This window comes from Cornus florida, unplaced genomic scaffold, assembly GCF_030987335.1.
Source record: "Cornus florida cultivar Cherokee Brave unplaced genomic scaffold, ASM3098733v1 CherokeeBrave_3.0.0_Hap2_Chr01, whole genome shotgun sequence".
Classification (NCBI taxonomy): Eukaryota; Viridiplantae; Streptophyta; class Magnoliopsida; order Cornales; family Cornaceae; genus Cornus; species Cornus florida.
In genome coordinates, this window is record NW_026775571.1 from 6,763,439 (window position 1) to 6,782,848 (window position 19,410).

At 35.7% G+C, this 19,410-nt stretch overlaps 1 protein-coding gene across 1 annotated transcript; it reads left to right on the plus strand.

Moving 5' to 3' along the window:
• Nucleotides 1-11,152: 11,152 nt before the first annotated feature.
• LOC132285199 (uncharacterized) lies at nt 11,153-17,687 on the plus strand. Its single transcript, XM_059787401.1, has 5 exons — nt 11,153-11,311; nt 16,138-16,224; nt 16,339-16,478; nt 16,560-16,748; nt 16,964-17,687. Exons 1-5 carry the CDS (start codon nt 11,266-11,268, stop codon nt 17,336-17,338), a joined length of 837 nt encoding a protein of 278 aa, XP_059643384.1. The 5' UTR covers nt 11,153-11,265; the 3' UTR covers nt 17,339-17,687.
• The last annotated feature ends 1,723 nt before the right edge of the window (nt 17,688-19,410 follow it).

Consider the following 19,410-nt stretch of genomic DNA (forward strand, 5'->3'; position numbering starts at 1 on the left):
TGTTTTACTTCAGTAAAATGAGCCTTCTTTATATAGACAACCGAGGCTTAATATGTCTGTTAGAAGTAGTTGGAAGTCTTAAATGCAGAAAAGTGCCGTTGAAGATTCAAATAATCTAGAAGAGCCGGCTCTTCAAAAAATTGGAGGAGGCTCCAATAAATGGGAGGCGGCTCCAATAACTGGAAGGAGGCTCCAATTCACAAAATGCATTCTACGACACACAATTTGGCTACAAAGAGCAGGCTCCAATATTTGGGAGGCGGCTCCAATCCTTGTGTAAGACTAAAAATGAAACAAGTCTTGTTTTGTGCACTTCCTATTATGAGAGCATGCATAAGTAAAGTTCATGGAAAGATTTTAGGCCTTCTAAAAACTGATTTTTAGAGAAAATATGCATGAACCTAAAAACTTGAGCTTCAGAAGATATTCAAATATGCTTTAACATTTAAATCTAAAGCTCTCACCATCCTATCTACCCTTTTCTCCATTCCCTGACCATGATCTTTTGAGCTTGATGAAGACTTGCTTTCTTCCTTGAAATTGTTTGATTGATCTTTGAAGTTTGAGTCTTTCTTTGATTTCTTGCAATCTTTGAGGCTTCATTGAGTCCATAGCTTGAGTACTTGAATGCTTGAAATGGCTCATCTAGCTCATCATATAAGATATGAACTATATATAACTCAATGAAAATATTAGTACATAAACATCATTAATGGTTTGTAATCATCAAAAATAAGCTTAACCTTTAGATAAAAATCCTTAGGCCAACAATCTCCCCCTTTTTGATGATGACAAAACATTGATGTGTTTATTGACAAAGTAGAGTTGTATTTGAAAGAGAGCTCCCCCTATCAATAAGCATATCTAAAGTATCATATCATGCTTGATTTCATTTAACTTTTTACAGATATTTTTATAAGTCTCCCCCTATCATTATGCATCAGTCAAGATATATATAAAAAGTAGAGTAGACACATAGAGTAGACACATAGCATAATAACACATCTTTTTCCCCCTTTGTCATCTCAAAAAGTCTACTTCTATGAAAGAGAAAATACATGCCAATTCATGAACTATTAGAGAATGAGAATTTAAAGGGCAATAAAATAGGAAATATGTCATTTTATAGATGACAGAAGTCAAAACAGTAGATAAAGAAAATATGAACATAACTAGCAGAGGTTAGACAAAAGCATAGATCATGATAAAGACTTCAAAAGAAAAACGACATAAGTAAAAACATAGCTAAAAGAGGCTTCTTCAAAGCAGATAAAACAAGTGAGTGCACAAAAAGAGTTTTTAGACGAGGTGATATTGTTCTAAGTAGAAGGAGGAGGGGGTTCAAGGCCTTTTCGAAAGGCTTCAAAGTCTTCACTGATATGAGTGACAGTCATAAGCACTTCGTCAAGTTGTTGTTGTTGGTGTTCAAGAGTAGTTTGTTGTTCTTGAAGAGTGGCTTGATTTTGACGAGAAACATTTAGAAGTTCCAATAAAAGATCATGATTTGAGTGATGTGCAACTGGAACATCCTCATCTTCAGCACTGTCATTGCTTTCATGTTCTTCCTCATCCCCATCATCAACATCCTCAATCTCTTCTCCACGAGCTCTAGCCTCTTCGAATCTTCTCTGCCTAGGATAAAACCATATACCATCGGGATCCCTTTTTAGCCCCATTGTATCTAAATTGAAAGCATCAAGGATATCTCTTGGGCCTAGTTTGGCTGATTCACTTTTGTCAAGTGGAATTTTGTTAGCCATGAAAATGTGAGTGAGAACCATGGCATAGTGGAGTGGAGTCTTTTTCTTTTTCTTGCATGCCAACATGTGATGAAAGATAATGTAGGCCAAGTCAAAATCTTTTCCATTTAAGACACACCAAATCAGAAAGATTTCTATGCGAGAGACTTTTGAGCGACTGCCGGTTTTAGGAAGAATGGAGTATGCAATAATTTTGTGGATCAAGCGAGCTTCCATAGTCAATTGTTTGGATTTGACTTCTTTGATATTGGTAGTGCGGGAATCATAGCTCATTTGGCGAATGGCTGCTAGTTTGTCAAAATCTTTCCCAGTGAACCATTTTTTAGGAGAGTAGAATTGAATACCATCATCCATAAAATGAAAGATTTTGGAAATGCTTCTAACATCAAGATCGAATTCCACTCCAGCCACATAGCATTGTAACTTCTCTACACCAGGCATTTTCTTAAGGTGGGTGTAGAATAACTGAACAAGTCTTGGATAATACTTGTTTTTCATCCCAACAAATGACCCAAGGCCAATAGCATTAAAGAGTTTGTAGGTGTTGAGGTTGAGGTCATCACAAATTGTGTGTGACAGAACCTTTCCTTTGGCCACTTTCCTATGAAGAAATTCTTTCTCATATAGCCTATTGTGAGTAGGAGTTCTATATAACTTTGTGGCAGAAATTTGAATTGGACTTGGAGGAGGAGTTTGTTCATTTGGGATAGAGTCATGAGATTGAGTGATCCTAGTTTTGCCACGAGAAGGATTCCTTCTACGGGAGGATGATGCCATGGAAACTCAGTAGGGACCTAAACAAGTCACAATTTAAAACTAAACTTATATTAATTTTGAAAGATATGGAGGCATTTTCAAAAGACTTTGAACAAAAAATTTTCATATCTAGACAATTTGGAGAGCAAAACAATAAAATAAACTATGTTTGAAAACCCAAAAAAAAATTGTGAGCAACAATGTGATTGTCGTTGGATTTTGAAAAATGAATTTTGAAATGTAGACTTAAAATGGAATTTTAATGGAATAAAATTAAAAAGAAATGAATTCACAAAGCAACCCCCAAAAAAAAATTTGCTGAAAGTATTAATTTTCTAGGGTTTGATAGAAAATTAAGTCTTGAGAAATGTTGAATCAATTATGACAATTCATGTGGAATTGGTAAAATATTATGGAAATGTAAACCCAAGAGGGAAATTCAACATAATCCACAAGAAAATGCTTAGAATCATGAAGCAAGACCAAAATTTTGGATCAAAATATGACATTTCTAGGGTTTAAACATGTAATGTAAAGGAGATTAAACCAAAATTTTGTTCAAAATTGAAAGGAATTCATGCAACAAAATTCAATTTAAGATGAGTTTAAAGCAATTCATGGAGTATTACATCAAAGCATGGATCAATACATATATATGATAGACGAAATAATGAAGAAAGGAGAACAAATGAGGTTGAAGTTTTTACCTGAGATGAGGAAATTCTTGCACAACAATGAGAGGAGAATGAATTAGGATGCAGAATAAAGGCCACTTGATATTATATGAGGGATGAAATCATTTTGAGACCTTAAAATTTGAAGCACTCATACTCATGGTGAAGGAGCTCTCACGGTTTATGCTCTCTGGAGTTGGTGAATATAATGCCTAAAATGCTACTGCCAAGAGGATTTAAGAGAGACATACCTAATTGGAGCCGGCTCATAGGAAATTGGAGCCGGCTCAAGAGCATTTAGAGCCGGCTCTTGATTTTTGGAGCCGGCTCTTGATGAGTTTTGAGAGATCCCGAGAGTTAGGACTTGGATGCAGGTTTTGGGGAGCCGGCTCATGAAATTTGGTAATCCGGCTCTAGAGATACCGAGAGTTAGGATTTGTGATTTTCTTGGATGCAGGTTGGAGAGGCGGCTCTTGAATGAGATGATCCGGCTCTTGTTTTCTATAAAGGCGGCTCTTATTTAGATTGGAGCCGGCTCTGCTGCTGCTACTTCACTGCATGACATTCTGCTCTGTGATCATTCCAATTTCTCTTCTGAGTAGACAGAATCTCTCCTCTTGGAGTGGTTTTGTGAAGATGTCAGCTAATTGCTTTTCAGTAGTCACAAATATAAGATCAATATCACCCTTAGAAACATGATCCCTAAGAAAATGGTATCTAATTTCTATATGCTTTGTTCTTGAATGCTGAATAGGATTTTTAGAGATGCATATTGCACCTGTATTATCACACATAATAGGAATGTGATCAAAATAGAGTCCAAAGTCTTCTAGTTGCTGTTTAATGTAAAGTGTTTGAGCGCAACAACTACCGGCTGCAATATACTCGGCTTCCGCTGTTGATAGAGCTATGGAATTTTGTTTCTTGCAAGACCAAGATACTAATGATTGTCCAATGAAGTGACAAGTCCCGCTAGTACTTTTTCTATCAACTTTGCATCCACCAAAATCAGCGTCCGAGTAACCAACAAGGTCAAATGATGTATGTCTAGGATACCAAAGTCCCAAGAATGTGGTATAGCTCAAATAGCGAAAGATTCGTTTAACGGCACATAAATGAGATTCTTTAGGACAAGATTGAAAACGAGCACATAAACATACACTAAATATGATATCCGGTCTACTTGCGGTTAGATATAAGAGACTACCAATCATACCTCTGTATTTTTTAATATCTACATCAGTGCCTTTTTCATCTTTATCAAGTTTCAAAGATGAGCTCATTGGAGTATTGGCATGTTTGACTTCCTCCAAGCCAAATTTCTTTAGCAAATCTTTAACATACTTAGATTGGTAAACAAAAATGCCATCAAGTGTTTGTTTGATTTGCAATCCTAGGAAAAAAGTAAGTTCACCCATCATGCTCATTTCGAATTCATTTTGCATACTAGAAGCAAACTTTTCACATATCACACTATTGGTTGATCCAAATATAATATCATCAACATAAATTTGAATGACCAATAAGTTGTTATCGATGGTTTTAGTGAAAAGAGTATTATCAATTTTACCTCTAATAAAACCATTAACAAGTAGAAAACCACTTAGTCTTTCAAACCAAGCTCTTGGAGCTTGTTTCAAACCATACAAGGCTTTTGATAATTTGAAAACATGGTTTGGGTAATTATAGCTTTCAAAGCCCGGTGGTTGATCAACATATACTTCTTCTTCAATGATACCATTTAAGAAAGCACTTTTTACATCCATTTGATATAACTTGAAGTTCTTATGGGATGTAAAAGCAAGGAGCATTCTTATAGCTTCAAGTCAAGCTACGGGGGCAAAGGATTCCTTATAATCAATTCCTTCTTCTTGATTATATCCTTGAGCATCCGCTATCAAGAAACCATTGTCCTTGGATAAATATGGAGACTTCAAGCAAACCTACAAAAGGAATTTGAATAATCTTCTTTTGGTACCCACATTATCTTGGGTCTATGAGAGTTAGGAAGAGGTGTATAAGTCCCTTTAATAACCCAAACTTCTTTTGTCCTACATGGCCTAATAGGACAATGATTGATCTTATGTCCTATTTTTTTACAATAATTACATTGTGGACTAAAAGAGGAATTTTTAACAAAGTAATTGTTCAAAGGTTCTCTCTTTTTCAATAAACAGGAATCTTTGTTGTGAGGATCAAATCCAAGTCCATCCTTTGCATAAGCATTTCTTTGCTTTCCAAGTATGAGACCCAAATTTTCTCTACCTTTTGTGAATTTTGCTAAAGTCTCAATTTGATCTTCAATTATAATTTTTAATGATTTATTTTCAGAAATTAAATCTATTGAAACCGATTATTTAGCTAATTCTTTTTCCTTTTTCAAAGCTTCATTTTCAGGTTGAAAGTTTTCAAGGTTTTGAGAGATGATATTCTTTTCCTTTTTTAAAGTAGCACATTTTTGAACCATTTTGCCTAATTCATCATGCAATTCTCTAAAGGCATCTAGCAAGTAATTGTGTGCTAGCCAATTCATCATAAGTAGTTTCCAAATCAAATGAGTCATGATTAGAAATTACCTCATCGTCATCGGCCATGAGGCAAAGATTAACCAATTCATTGAGTTCATCGTCACTTTCGGATCCATTTGAATCATCATCCTCCCATGTAGCTTGCATGGCCTTTCCTTTCTTTTTCCTTTCCTTTTCATTTTTATAGGCATAGCAATCGGATTTAAAATGCCTCGGTTTTCCACAATAGAAGCAAGTAGGTGCTTCTCTTTTTCCTTGCTCACTAGATGACCCATTTCTTTTGAAGTTGTTGCTCTTTTGGAACTTCTTCATTTGAAGGATTCTTCTCACGGTTTTGGTAATGAGAGCAACTTCTTCTTCTTCTTCATCATGAGGAGCCTTATCAATTGCAACTTCTTTGGTAGTAGCTTGTAGAGCTATATCCTTCTTTTGAGTTTCTTCATCTCTATCATTCATTTCTAGCTCGTAAGCCATTAATGAACCAATGAGTTCGTCAATGGGAAGTGTGTTAAGATCTTTGGCTTCTTAGATGGCGGTCTTCTTTGCTTCCCAATTCTTTGGCAAAGATCTAAGGATTTTTCTTACATTGTCGGATGATGTATATTTTCTTCCAAGAGCTTTCAAAGGATTAACAATGTTAGTAAAACGAGAGTACATTTCACTAATAGTTTCTTTGTTATTCATGGTAAAAAGTTCATATCTATGGACAAGCATATTCATTTTGGATTCCTTAACATGACTAGTACCTATATAGGTAACTTCAAGTTTATCCCAAATTTCTTTAGCCGTTTCGCAATCAAAAATTCTATTGAATTCGTCTTTGCTTAAGGCACAATAGAGATTAGTGATAGCCTTGACATTACATTGTATAAGCCTACGGTCATTAAGGGTCCATTCAATATCGGGTGTTCGAACATTTTCACCCTCTACTATCTTGGTTGGAACATGGTCTCCTTTTTCTATGGCTTTCCAAACATCTACATCTATGCCTCTTAAGAATGCTCTCATTTTGATTTTCCAATAGTTGTAGTCACTTCCATCAAACCAAGGGGGTCTATTGTTAAATTGACCTTCTTGATGAAAATTTGCATTGGCCATGATCGTTCTCTAAGATGATTAATCTTTTTCTAGAGATTAGGCTCTGATACCAATTGTTAACCACTAATTGACTCTAGAGGGGGGTGAATAGAGTCAATGGCCAATTTTCGCAATTTATGAAATTTGTTTTATAACAACTATTATGCAATGATTAATTGAAAATTTTAAGCAATATATAGCACAAGTATAAAAGAGATAGAGATAGGAAAATGCAAACAATGAACTCGGTGATTTAGCGAGGTTCGGAAACTCCTACTCCTCGGCTCAAGATCCCCCTTGAGACTTCCCAAATTCACTAGAGCTTCTCCTTAATGGTGGAGAGCAAACCTTCAAATTTGAAGCAAAACCTTGCTTCTTTTCCTTGCTAGGAGAACACCCTTCTCCTAGGCTTCTTTTGGGTCACACCAACCCTTACAAGATTGTAGCAAAGTTTGTAAATGAAATACAAGAATCTTTCTCAATAGATATACAAGTGTAAGCTCACAACTAGAGAATATCAGAATATTAATGAAGCTCAAGTTCTAGGATGAGAGAAAGTAGTGATGGTTGAAAGTGAAAGCTCAGAGAAGAATTTAATGGCTTATTGAATGCTGTTGAATGCTCTCTTGAATGTATTATTCAGTGGTGTTTTACTTCAGTAAAATGAGCCTTCTTTATATAGACAACCGAGGCTTAATATGTCTGTTAGAAGTAGTTGGAAGTCTTAAATGCAGAAAAGTGCCGTTGAAGATTCAAATAATCTAGAAGAGCCGGCTCTTCAAAAAATTGGGGGAGGCTCCAATAAATGGGAGGCGGCTCCAATAACTGGAAGGAGGCTCCAATTCACAAAATGCATTCTACGACACACAATTTGGCTACAAAGAGCAGGCTCCAATATTTGGGAGGCGGCTCCAATCCTTGTGTAAGACTAAAAATGAAACAAGTCTTGTTCTGTGCACTTCCTATTATGAGAGCATGCATAAGTAAAGTTCATGGAAAGATTTTAGGCCTTCTAAAAACTGATTTTTAGAGAAAATATACATGAACCTAAAAACTTGAGCTTCAGAAGATATTCAAATATGCTTTAACATTTAAATCTAAAGCTCTCACCATCCTATCTACCCTTTTCTCCATTCCCTGACCATGATCTTTTGAGCTTGATGAAGACTTGCTTTCTTCCTTGAAATTGTTTGATTGATCTTTGAAGTTTGAGTCTTTCTTTGATTTCTTGCAATCTTTGAGGCTTCATTGAGTCCATAGCTTGAGTACTTGAATGCTTGAAATGGCTCATCTAGCTCATCATATAAGATATGAATTATATATAACTCAATGAAAATATTAGTACATAAACATCATTAATGGTTTGTAATCATCAAAAATAAGCTTGACCTTTAGATAAAAATCCTTAGGCCAACAATACATATATATTTGGAATGTTATTCAAGACAAGGAAGTTACGCCATGAAAGGAGGGTTTTACAGAAGAGGAAAACTATTAGAGATCGTGGGACACTTGGCCAAACAAGAAAGCGTCAGTTGAGAGTGGTGGAATTTCTTAAGGGAACTACCACTAACCGAAGTAGTTATTGAAGAAAGTGTTTAAATCGTGTCTAAAGAAGGAAGAAGTCTGCGACAGAGGAAGAATGAGATGGGAAGAGGAAGTTACAATTGCTAGGAGAACGTGGGGCACTTCGCAGTCTGGAATTTGGCCAAGTGGAAGCTACCAAGGCTGCCACACATCAGTTTACATGCATGGAGGAGCTCTATAAATAGAACACTTAGAGCTAGTTTGCAAACCCTGTTCAAAGCACACAGCCTAACAATACTTCAATTTCTTTACATTCATGTAATGCACCTTCAATATGTTTAATTCAAGTCCTGCACTTATTATTCTTACTTTTCAGCACTTTACTTTAAAGTCCTACACTTTCAATACCGCTTTCCTTTCCACTACCAAATATTATAGTCCAGAAGTCCTTTTTCAAGGTAAAAAGAAACTCCGAAGGTGGTAATTCCAGTCCTTTCGTACAATCGCCTGATTCCTGCAATCTCCTACTGGATAATTGTTCAGATATTCACTTTAGAATGACAGTAGTTCCTGGCACACCCGACATTCACCCTTTTTTCCGCACTTGAAAAGGACCACGGTTTTTAGGAGTCAAACACATACCATGGTAAGCTCCATAGAACTCGCCATGTGTCACTTTTATATTAGTTTACCAATACCATTATAGCATAGATCCATGCATTAAGAGCTGATTGGTTGGATGAGTCTTGCCTTGAATAATTGCATAAGGTTGCATGAATAATAGTATTTCCATGCAATTCTTATTTTCCACATTATTAGGAAATCGTGGTCCATTATTTTAAAATGGCAAGTCTTTATAAGACTCACCACTTTCTCTTAAAAGATCCCACGTGGTGGAATATGATTGCCCATTGATCCTTGCTTTAGATTGCTACGTGAAATCATATGCGTTTTAATACTCCAATATGACTTCCCTTTTCAAACTTGCCAGAGTTGCGATCTAGTGTGGAAAGTGCTTCCTTTTCATTGGTAGATGTCATATAATCAATCTTCAACGATTACACGATATAACTTCCTCTTTCGAATATTTAAGCACTAATCTAGTGTGGCAACCTCATTGAAACTTGTCACATGTCACCTTTTCATTTGTCTAAAAATAATGAGATAAACAATAACGGTGATGTTCAAGATTAATCCTGAACCCCTTTAGGTCCGTAACCTGGATAAAATAAAATAAAAGGCTTGTTAAGACTTTTCAAGAGAAAAGCCTAGAAGGAAAAACAAAAACATAGGCCCATAGCGACCCAAATGATACAGTTAGTAACTGAAATTCATTGGAGTGATTTCATTCAGGTTTAGTGTGAGCTATCTTGTTTGATTATTATATTCATAAAGAAGTACATTCCAAAATTGAATTGTGAAAACAATAACAAGCATTTATATCAAATAATTCTCTGATATTTCTATGTGATCTTGAACTTGATATGAGGTTAGGACAGAGTCAAAAAATTGTGTAAGTGGGGCAATAGTGTAATTTTTTTAATAATTTTAGTGCGGACAGTAGTATAACTTTATAGATATACATATCAAACTAACTAAAATAGTATGATATATTACTAGAAAAAGAAAAATTGCCCCCCCTAACTTCTACATACCTTGGTTCCTGCATGAAGTGAGCTTTAACGATAAAAGATGTTCTATTGTGATTTAGAGTTTATTGCTTCAAATATAAAATCAGCCTTGAAGCACTGGATTAACCCGTTTAATCTTTGATATGTACTGTTATTATCAATTGGTAATTTGACATTCAGGTTTGACCATCAAAAAAACCCAACGGGACATTAAAACACCTATGACCCATTGAAGTGAAAGAAAGTTATACGTGGGAGACCTTATTAGATGGTATAAATATTAAGTTTATAAAGCCACATTATTGACTCTTGGTCATCGATTATTATGCAACTCCGTGAGTGTTTAGTAGCCTTGAAACTCATATTGAAACAATCAATCCTTAAGAAAACACTAGGATTCTATTCTCTACAGTTTTACAGGATGAGAATAGGGATTCTCCCCACTTATAAAAGATGAAATGGTTACAAATTATACCAACAAAAATCTGTTTCCATTATTAATTTCACATACGAGACAAAAAAAAATTATGATAACAATTAATAATATTATCCTAGTGTAATGACTTAAATTATTAGAAGGAGTTATGAGCCAACACGTATATACTCATTTTCTTTCCTATTCGAATTCTACGTGGGATACTTGTAACATCTACCAAGAAAGAAAGCTAAACTTCATATTAATTTCAAAAATTAATATAAAAAAAAAAAAAAGCAATTTAAGCAAAAGAAATAAGCCAAATAATCAATGCAACCAAAATATATGCAGCCGTGTTATGAGGCAGCAGCCCTAACACGATTTATGTATGAAGAAGCTAATCTGAGCTCAACTCAATTGAGTTTGTCAAGTCCAAATCATAATGAGAGAGAAATTAATAAAAGTTTAGTTCACCCTTCATTCCTAGCAAGAAGATTGGAGATTTTTTTTTTTTTTTTTGGAACTTATCTAGATGGTATAAGTTTTTTTTTGAAAGGAAAAATCAGTCCAAATCAAAATGAGAGAGAAACTAATTCAAGCAGCTCTTTGACCTTTGAAAGGGTAGATTAATTTTTCAAGCCATTGCACGGAAAAAAAAATAGGGGGAGGGGTTTGTTTGGGTCTTAAAATAAAATAAAATAAAAAAGAAAAAGGAAAAACGGGTCGTTTCGGGTCGAACCCGCCCAGATTGTACCCGACTTTTGGATGTCTTCAGGGTCTGAAACATTGAAAAGTGAAATGCCCTAACTTGCCTGCGTAACTCTTTCAAGCCTCGCGACCCCCCCTCTCTCTCTCTCTCTATATATATATATTTATATTATATAATCGAATCCATGAATGTCGTCTTCGATGGCTTCTTCTACCAACGGATTAGACGCCTCAGGTTAGGCTTCCTGTATACATTACGTGTATCAATAATATGTGTAAAATATATATATATATGATTGATTCTTTCGTGCCACTACATTTTTCGTGTATTTCCTTATTGCGATTGTTGATTTGCTTAGGGTTTGTAGAATTCTTGTATTTCAATTGAGTTCCAAATAATTTTTATGTTAATTTGACAAAGGGTTAAAATTTAGCATGTTTTCAGCTTAGTTGAATGGTATACAGCTGTAGTGCATCTAAACTCTGGTCTGTACATTTTCAGATATATATATATATATATATATATATATATATATATATATATGTTTTCGTTCACCTAAGATTAGTAGACCCATGGGTCATATGTTATATATTTTGTGGATTAGTATGTAGAATACAAAGCACCCAAACATAGAAGGAAAGAAAAGTAATAATTTTTCTTTGTTCCTACATCCTTAGAGGCACTTTGTTATGTTATGGAGAAGATTCAAGGCTTTCTTTGCCCATTTTGTTACAATAAAAGAGGTTATGCTTCTGTATGTTTAGCCATCTAGGATTTAAGTCTAGTAGCCTTCCTGTAGATTTTAGGCAGCTATGTAACTATGTATATCATTCTTGTGGGGAAATTCTAGATGCCATTATGTACTCATTTCTGAGTTTTTCAACTCTTGGTTTTGGTTGCCACCTCTTGATTTTCTGTTCAATACCTTTTTATATCCGATATGAAAGGCGGTGTAGTCTAATGGTACTTCTTTACTTTTTACTTATCAAAAAAAAAAAAAAAAAAAAAAAAAAAAAAAAAACCTTTTTATATCCAACCCGAACCACCTGACAAAGAACAGGTATAAGGTTCCAACACGTTCCGCAAGATTCATGTTTTCGGTTTGTTTTTTATTAGTCTTAGTGTATATTCTTAATACAACTTTAAAAACTGATTTGGGAAAACTGGTAAGAGAAGAAAAAAAGAAATAAAATAAAACAAAGAGAGGAATACGCCGACAGATGGTGAATGAGCCTGCCAAGAGCTGCTTTTTTTTTTTCCCTCTTGAATGCATATAGTTATGTAATATATTTATATATATATATATATATCTAGTGTCACAATTTGCAGCAAGGCGTACCATAATAATGAGCTTACATATTTTTTATTAGATTTGGGGGCCAACATTACAATGGTTGGAAGGGTCATGTGTTAAGTTATTATTTACCCACAAACAAGGGGGTTTTAAAAAAATATCCTACTTCCACCCTTGATGTACAGAAACTATTATATTGATATAATTTTTTTTTTCCCCTCAAAGTGTACTGTTGTAAATAATTTCAGTAAGCATTTTGAGTCCTTTGACGTTGCTTTACTATGAATCTATACGACTAAGGTTATATTCACTGATATCATTAATTTTATACGAAAACAAGAAGTCTTTTAGGAGTGTTAAAATAAATAATACGCGTGTTTATGTTAAGGTTATTTTAGTTGTCGTGTACAAGGTTATTTAAGTTATTGTGACTTTGGAAGGGTGGGGTGTTTCGACAGAGATGATGGACGAGGTAATTCATCTTGTTCAACTTGTAAACAGGGATGGTATGCTGAGTAAATGAAGAGAAGATTTGCCATAGATTCCTCAGAAATTGTAATATTTTTTCGTTGTAGTCAAGCAGTTGCCTTGACCAAGGGCCTTGTGGCCTAGTGGTATCTCCTCTACCTCCCAAAGTAGATGGTGAGGGTTTGAGTCCCCAAAGGACGAAGTGGGTGTGTGAGTGGTGTGTGTTTCTTGCCATTGAAAAAAAAAAAAAAAAAAGCAGCTGCCTTGCCTTGTGGAACCAGCTACTGAAATGTATTGTTAACTAATTGGATCAGAAAGTCTCTTGCCCTTTTCCCTAGCCCAATAGTATTAGGTGGGCGGTTTCTCGGGGAAGCCAAAGGCAGCAAAGAAATAAGCAACTGGTACTCTCTTTGGACTGGAGATAGACATAACTTTTGACATTATTGTTTATAGGGTAAATTACCCTAACCTCCATGAGTTTTGGCCAAAAAACACAACTACGTCCAATCCATTAATGGTCCATTAGGGCCTTAGTGCTTTTTATGTAATGCCGCAAAGCATTTTCAAGTCGTTGAAATTCCTCGTTAAGGAACTTGGGATGGTTGACAAGTAATGAGGTTACCCAAATCTGCAAGGATTTACTTTCTAACAATGATAGCATCCCAAAATGACCCTTCCGAAAAAAGAAGTTTCCCAGTTACCCTTACTAAATATATGGAATTACCAATTTAACCTTATATGGCCAACTTATAAATTTGTAAACTATATAATAAAAATTAGAAATTAAATATATTAAATACATATTACTATACACACACACATATACACTTTAGGAAGCACAATAGCCAACCCCCCACCCGCCCACCACCGTGGCGCGACCACCATCACTGCCTTGTCTCTCTCTCCCTCTCGTTTCTCTCCCACCACCATTCCCATCCCCATTCTCTCACCACCACGACCAACATTGCTCCCATTCTCACTCCACCTCCACCATCACCGCCTTGCAAGTTGGCCAAGCAATTCTCACATGTACTTCCGACCAATAATTCTAACACTGAGTCAGAATCAATGGGGATTGCTAGAATCCACAGAGTGGGTTATAATTCGCTTGAATCTATGGAGGCTACCGGTTCAGCTGGTTGGAAAATTTGTAATTTGAGTGGGTCTCTTGTGGCTAGGTCGACAAAGGGCTTGTTTGGTAAACCTACCCTGTAACCATAGTTTCCCTTATTAAAACAAACACTTTGTCTTCTTCATTATATTTAAATAATACACACATGCATTGCATTCTTGAGTTGGGCCTCTAAAGTCAGAACGTATCTTGGAAAGGAAGAGGGAATGTTTATCTGTTAGTTATTTGGTCCCTTTGTACTTGTGGTGGGTCTTATGGAGGGAAAGAAATAGGAGATCCTTCGATGGAGAGGAAACTCCTACTGGGGTGCTTAAGTTCTTTGTTCTTAGTTCTCTATTTTTTTGGGGTCTTGGGAGGAATTCTAAATTTATAGGGAGATTGTGGATTTTGTGGATACTTTTAGAGTTTAGGGGCCCTATTTGGTCCTGGCTTTTGTATATGGGATGTGCTCCCTAGTTGAGCATGCTTTTCTATAATACGTTACTTGTCAAAAAATAAATAAAATGCCATCGTCATAAGTGGACATTATAGAAATTCCAAATCATAAATAGGTTTTTATTGCCTCCACACTTAAGGAAGTTATTTCATAAATTCTGACATTTATCCTCTTTTGGCTTGACCGATACAACACATTTTCGCCATCCCTGGACACATTTTTTTTTTTTTTTTTTTTGATAAGTCCATCCCTGGACACATACACACTCTCGGTACTGATATGACCCTTTGAGAAGTCCCGATGCCCATTTCTTTGATGATCTTAGAATCAAAATATGGATGTGGAAGGAGGTTTCCAGAATAGTGGCTATGGATAGGTAGAGGAGAGACGAAGAGAGAGAAAGTGAAGGTTTAGCGAGGATAAGTTAGCCGCCGACATACTTGGTGACGGAGAAGAGCAAACACGTGCTCAAATCGTGTAGATAATGTCAAGGGGTAATTTTGTGTTTTTCTGAATTTAACTCTTACATCAGCACTTCAGTCGAGGGTATAATGGTCAATTTGTAATGCCGTTGGACTTTTAACTCTGACACTCATTTCAGAGCATTTTTGCGGTAGTTTAATTTGAAGGTGAAAATTGCAAAGCTTAAGGGAGATCAGTAATTTACCCTTGTCTGTAAAGTGGTGGTGCTCAGTCTTAATACTAGGTTCTCTCACTTATTAGTGTGGGCTTCTATCGTGACAAGAAGCAATGGCCACTTGTATTCTCTTGTTTTTAACATAAACTGTATATATAAATGAAGAATTACATAAATGACTATGAACCATTTCAATTTGGAAATTTTGTGGGCTGTTATTTTAACAATCTGAATTATTTAATCTAATAGAAATCGAGGTTATTTAGAGTCATTTGTTTATCTAGAAAATTGATTATGTAGATTTCAAGGTGGTCTCATTAATTATTGCATTTTCTAAGTACATGATACAATACAACTATATTGATGTCAAAGCTGTTGCACCATTAAAGAAAAATACTGTCAGGACATCCAAGGCGGGTGGTGTTGGGTTAAGGGTTTGATTCTCATCATTTAATTAAATGTAAAAGCGATATACGATATTCTAGTTTCTTTTATTTTCAACTTGGCATCTGGGAGTATAATATTAAAGAAGGGTTGCAAAATTGTTATCCTCTCTTTTTGTGGCTTGCTTTATTTCATACTAGAGGTGTGGCACACATTATGATTGCGCCCCCAAATCTTTCATTTATTTATATTTAAATGGAAAGCATTCACATATATCAGTTTTTGAGAAATGGATTTGGAGTGTCTCCATTTCTGAGCTGTTCAATTCCGATCAATTACGTTTGATTTAGATTTTATTTTTTTATGGCAAACAATTACGGTTGATTTAGTTAGGTCTCACATTTTGAGACATTGACTAGAGTTAACACATTATGGATAGGTTTGAAAAAGAGACTCCGATATCCAAATACTGCAGAAATTGGGGGTTTCTTATAAACGATGGTGGTGGATAAATTGCTATCGTGCTATATATTGAAGAGTTATGATGTACAGTCCGAAAGTCAGACATGTCCGACTGCAAAGGACTGGACATACTGGTTGAGTGTCCTTTGAGTATGTATATGTGTATATATATATATATATATATATATATATATATATATATATATATATTTGCCCTTTTGGATAACTATCGGACAATGTGTTTCAGGTAATGTAGTGAAAAATGATGGGCTCACAGTTGAGTCTGTCCAAGACATTCATATTTCAAGCTCGCAGACACAACCTGAAGATATTGGTAAGAAACTTTGAAGATACTTACCGTCTCATGATTGCTTGTTGTTACTTTAATGCTTCAAAAGTAAAGTAACATGGCCTGAGGGGAGCTAATGTATATGTTTAATTTTACCAGAAAGGAAAGCTCGGGTGGATGCTATATGGCAGCAAATGAATAAGGGAGTATCTAGGAAGACTATTAATTCAATTTCAAGCAAGCCTAGTTCAACTGTAAATAGGACTTCACAGAAGAGTTCTTCGCAGAAGACTTCTACTGTGAGGATTTTATGATTATTCAATTTTAATTATTCAGTATACAGCTAGCTAGGATTTTACTCTAATATGTTTCTGTTATAGGGTTGGATGACTTATTTGGGCTTGGCATCAAAGAAGACAGCATCTGTTGGGCAAGATGTGCCCGAAAAGAAACCTAGTATTGCACAGAATGGCACCGGTGATGAGGCGAAGAAGCTCGCTGCTGCTGCTCTTTCGGCAATTAAGGATGCTAGTGCTCTGGCTGCCACTTCAGGCAGAGGAAAAGTTGAGGTAAGCACATTCTTGCTCTTGTAATTGCTTTTGCTACACGTTTGCCATTTAATGGCCGGCCTTGGTATTCGTGTAGTATGTAGTTCTTCCCCCGCCCACACCCCCATATGGACTCAGATTTGGGTTATCATTGTCACTTTGATGAAGTGGCAAATGATTCAATTTGGATCCCTTTGCATAGGAGCTGTGATCAATTTATTCTTTTCATTCTACAGATCACCGAGGTTCGGGACTTTGCAGGTGAAGAAATTGAATTTAAGAAGCTTGTTGATGCCAATTCGAAAGAAGCATCTGAAAAAGCTAAAGCCGCCTCAGTGGGCCCACCTACTGCTGTTGATGCTTTTCTTGAACAAATTAAGAAGAAACAAAAGCTTAGTGTGCTTGACAAGACTAAAAAGGACTGGGGGGAATTCAAGGAAGAAAACAAGGGCCTGGAAGAAGAACTGGAAACTTACAAGAAGAGCTCGAATCAGTACCTAGAGAGGGTTAATTTCCTGCAGCGAACAGATTATCGGGAATTTGAGCGGGAAAGGGATGCACGGCTGGCTGTGCAGGCCAAGAGGAAGCCAGATATGCGAGAGGATCCTTGACAGCATAATATCACCCTCATTGACCAAGATTTGGTTGTGTTTTAGTGCATTCACAATGAATAGAGAGCCTCTATGTATTTGAAGAGAGAGGCTCATAGGGATCTGCTGTAGTAGCCCAGGGCGTGAAGATTGTTAATACTCGCAAATCTCTGGGGTCTCCATGATGCTGATGCTTATCATTATCATGGACATATTTTGGGGAGCTTGTACACTCCTGCTATTCAATCTTTATAATGTGGGGGTCAATTTATGACATTAAATTTTTGGTTCCCCCCACCCCGGTAGTAATGTTATAAAATACAGTATTTTTTAAATGGAATATTTATTTTGGGACAATCAAAAATGAAAAGGTAGACATTTATTTTAAGCCAGAAAGAAGACATGACCATTGGTCCTTGCCATTCGCTATTTGACATCCGCATTTAAGTAAAAAAATTAAATAAAGCTTGCATATTTATGACACATTTGATTACATAGTGTCAAATGGTAATATTGGTCTGGGACCAGTGGTCTTGGACCATGTGATAATGCCTCATCCCTCGGAGATTTTTTTCCCTCCTCCGTCACAGTTCAGCTTTGCTATTCCTCTTACTCTCTTTGGTCAATTTCTACAGCAAATTGGTACTATTTACATAATCGAAGCAGTTACTATCTGCAGGCCATTTAACAAGATCAACCATTTCCATTAATGGAATTGTTTTGGACATTTGAATGTAGAACTCAAAAGTGCAAAGCAAATATGCATCAATATAGAACCAACCTCAAAACCATACCAAAGGAAGTTCTACAATCAAGATATCTCTGGCAAAATAACCAGCTGAAGTTAATGATTTGATGCCATCTCTTCCATTAGAAAGTTGACAAGTTTAAAAACAGCTCTTTCATATAAGATTTAGGGCAAATTACACTGACCTCTTATAAGGTTTCGTCAATATACAGAGACTTTCCCTCTTATTTGTCAAATTACATAGTTAACTATTATTGTGTAATTACATTTTTGTCTTTATTATATATATTTTATTTTATTTCAAAATTTCAAAGACCAAAATGCCTATCTGTATTTATTATTACTTTTCAAGTCTGAAAAAAAATATTATCTCCTGGTGAGTCAGGTTTTCCAAACAGAACATTTAATTTGGGACGGATAGAGTAAAAAATAGATTATTTTCTACCCTTTTTATTTTATAATCTGTCTCTTCTTTACGGCAACCATTTTCTTCTCAAAATAGCTTTAGTAAAGATACCAAGTAAACTTATTGATGGTAAGAGGTTAAGGTTTGGTCCATTTTCTTGTAAATTTAAGGTTGTCAAAGAAACTCCTCCAACAAGCTCTCTTTACAATACCCCCGTTATGTTCTACTCTCCTAGAATCTACTGAAACCCCCAAATTTCTAAGAATCACCAACAATTGTCGCAATAAAGCAAAAAACTTGCACCTTTTTAACCACTAAATTCACCCCATCAGTCCACATAAGAACAAGACCACCAGTCTACCAACTGGATCAACTCAAATCATATGATCAAAAACCACTTGTCTCATTACTCTTTCCAAATTTTTTTTTGAATTATTTTTTCTCCAAAAGGAATCTAAAGCATACTTTGTTGATCAATATGGATGTGCAATATGATTGATATGATTACAAAACCACCAAATCCGTCATCCTAACCCCCCACAACCACCAACATCATCCCCATAGCCAACAAGATTGTCTTGTTGAGCAATACAAACACAGCTCTTATTTTTCATCTCTGTAAACAAAATAAAACAAATTCTTATTTTTCCCAATTTCTGATTCAAAAATATGTTTGGCAATTGAGAACCACGGCTGACACCGAGAACCTTGGTCTCTGATAACCACGGCCAGAATTGAGTGTTTAGAATCAAAATACTCTTGAGAAAAGCCATTTATTATTAATCGCAGTGGCGAAGAAAGAAACCAAGCAAGAAACCTAAGGAAAAAATAGCCCTAGAGATCAAGATCCGGAAAACCAAAGCCTCTGATAATGGCGACCCGAGAATGGACAGACGGTTATATCCCATTCTAAAAGTCATTTACACATGCCAAATTTAT

Bases quoted from the DNA above. Each gene is read 5' to 3' on its own strand.
- LOC132285199 (XM_059787401.1), top strand. From the start codon at position 11,266: ATGTCGTCTTCGATGGCTTCTTCTACCAACGGATTAGACGCCTCAG. The intron at 11,312-16,137 runs GTTAGGCTTCCT...AATGTGTTTCAG, and splicing joins CAACGGATTAGACGCCTCAG to GTAATGTAGTGAAAAATGAT. The intron at 16,749-16,963 runs GTAAGCACATTC...TTCATTCTACAG, and splicing joins CAGGCAGAGGAAAAGTTGAG to ATCACCGAGGTTCGGGACTT.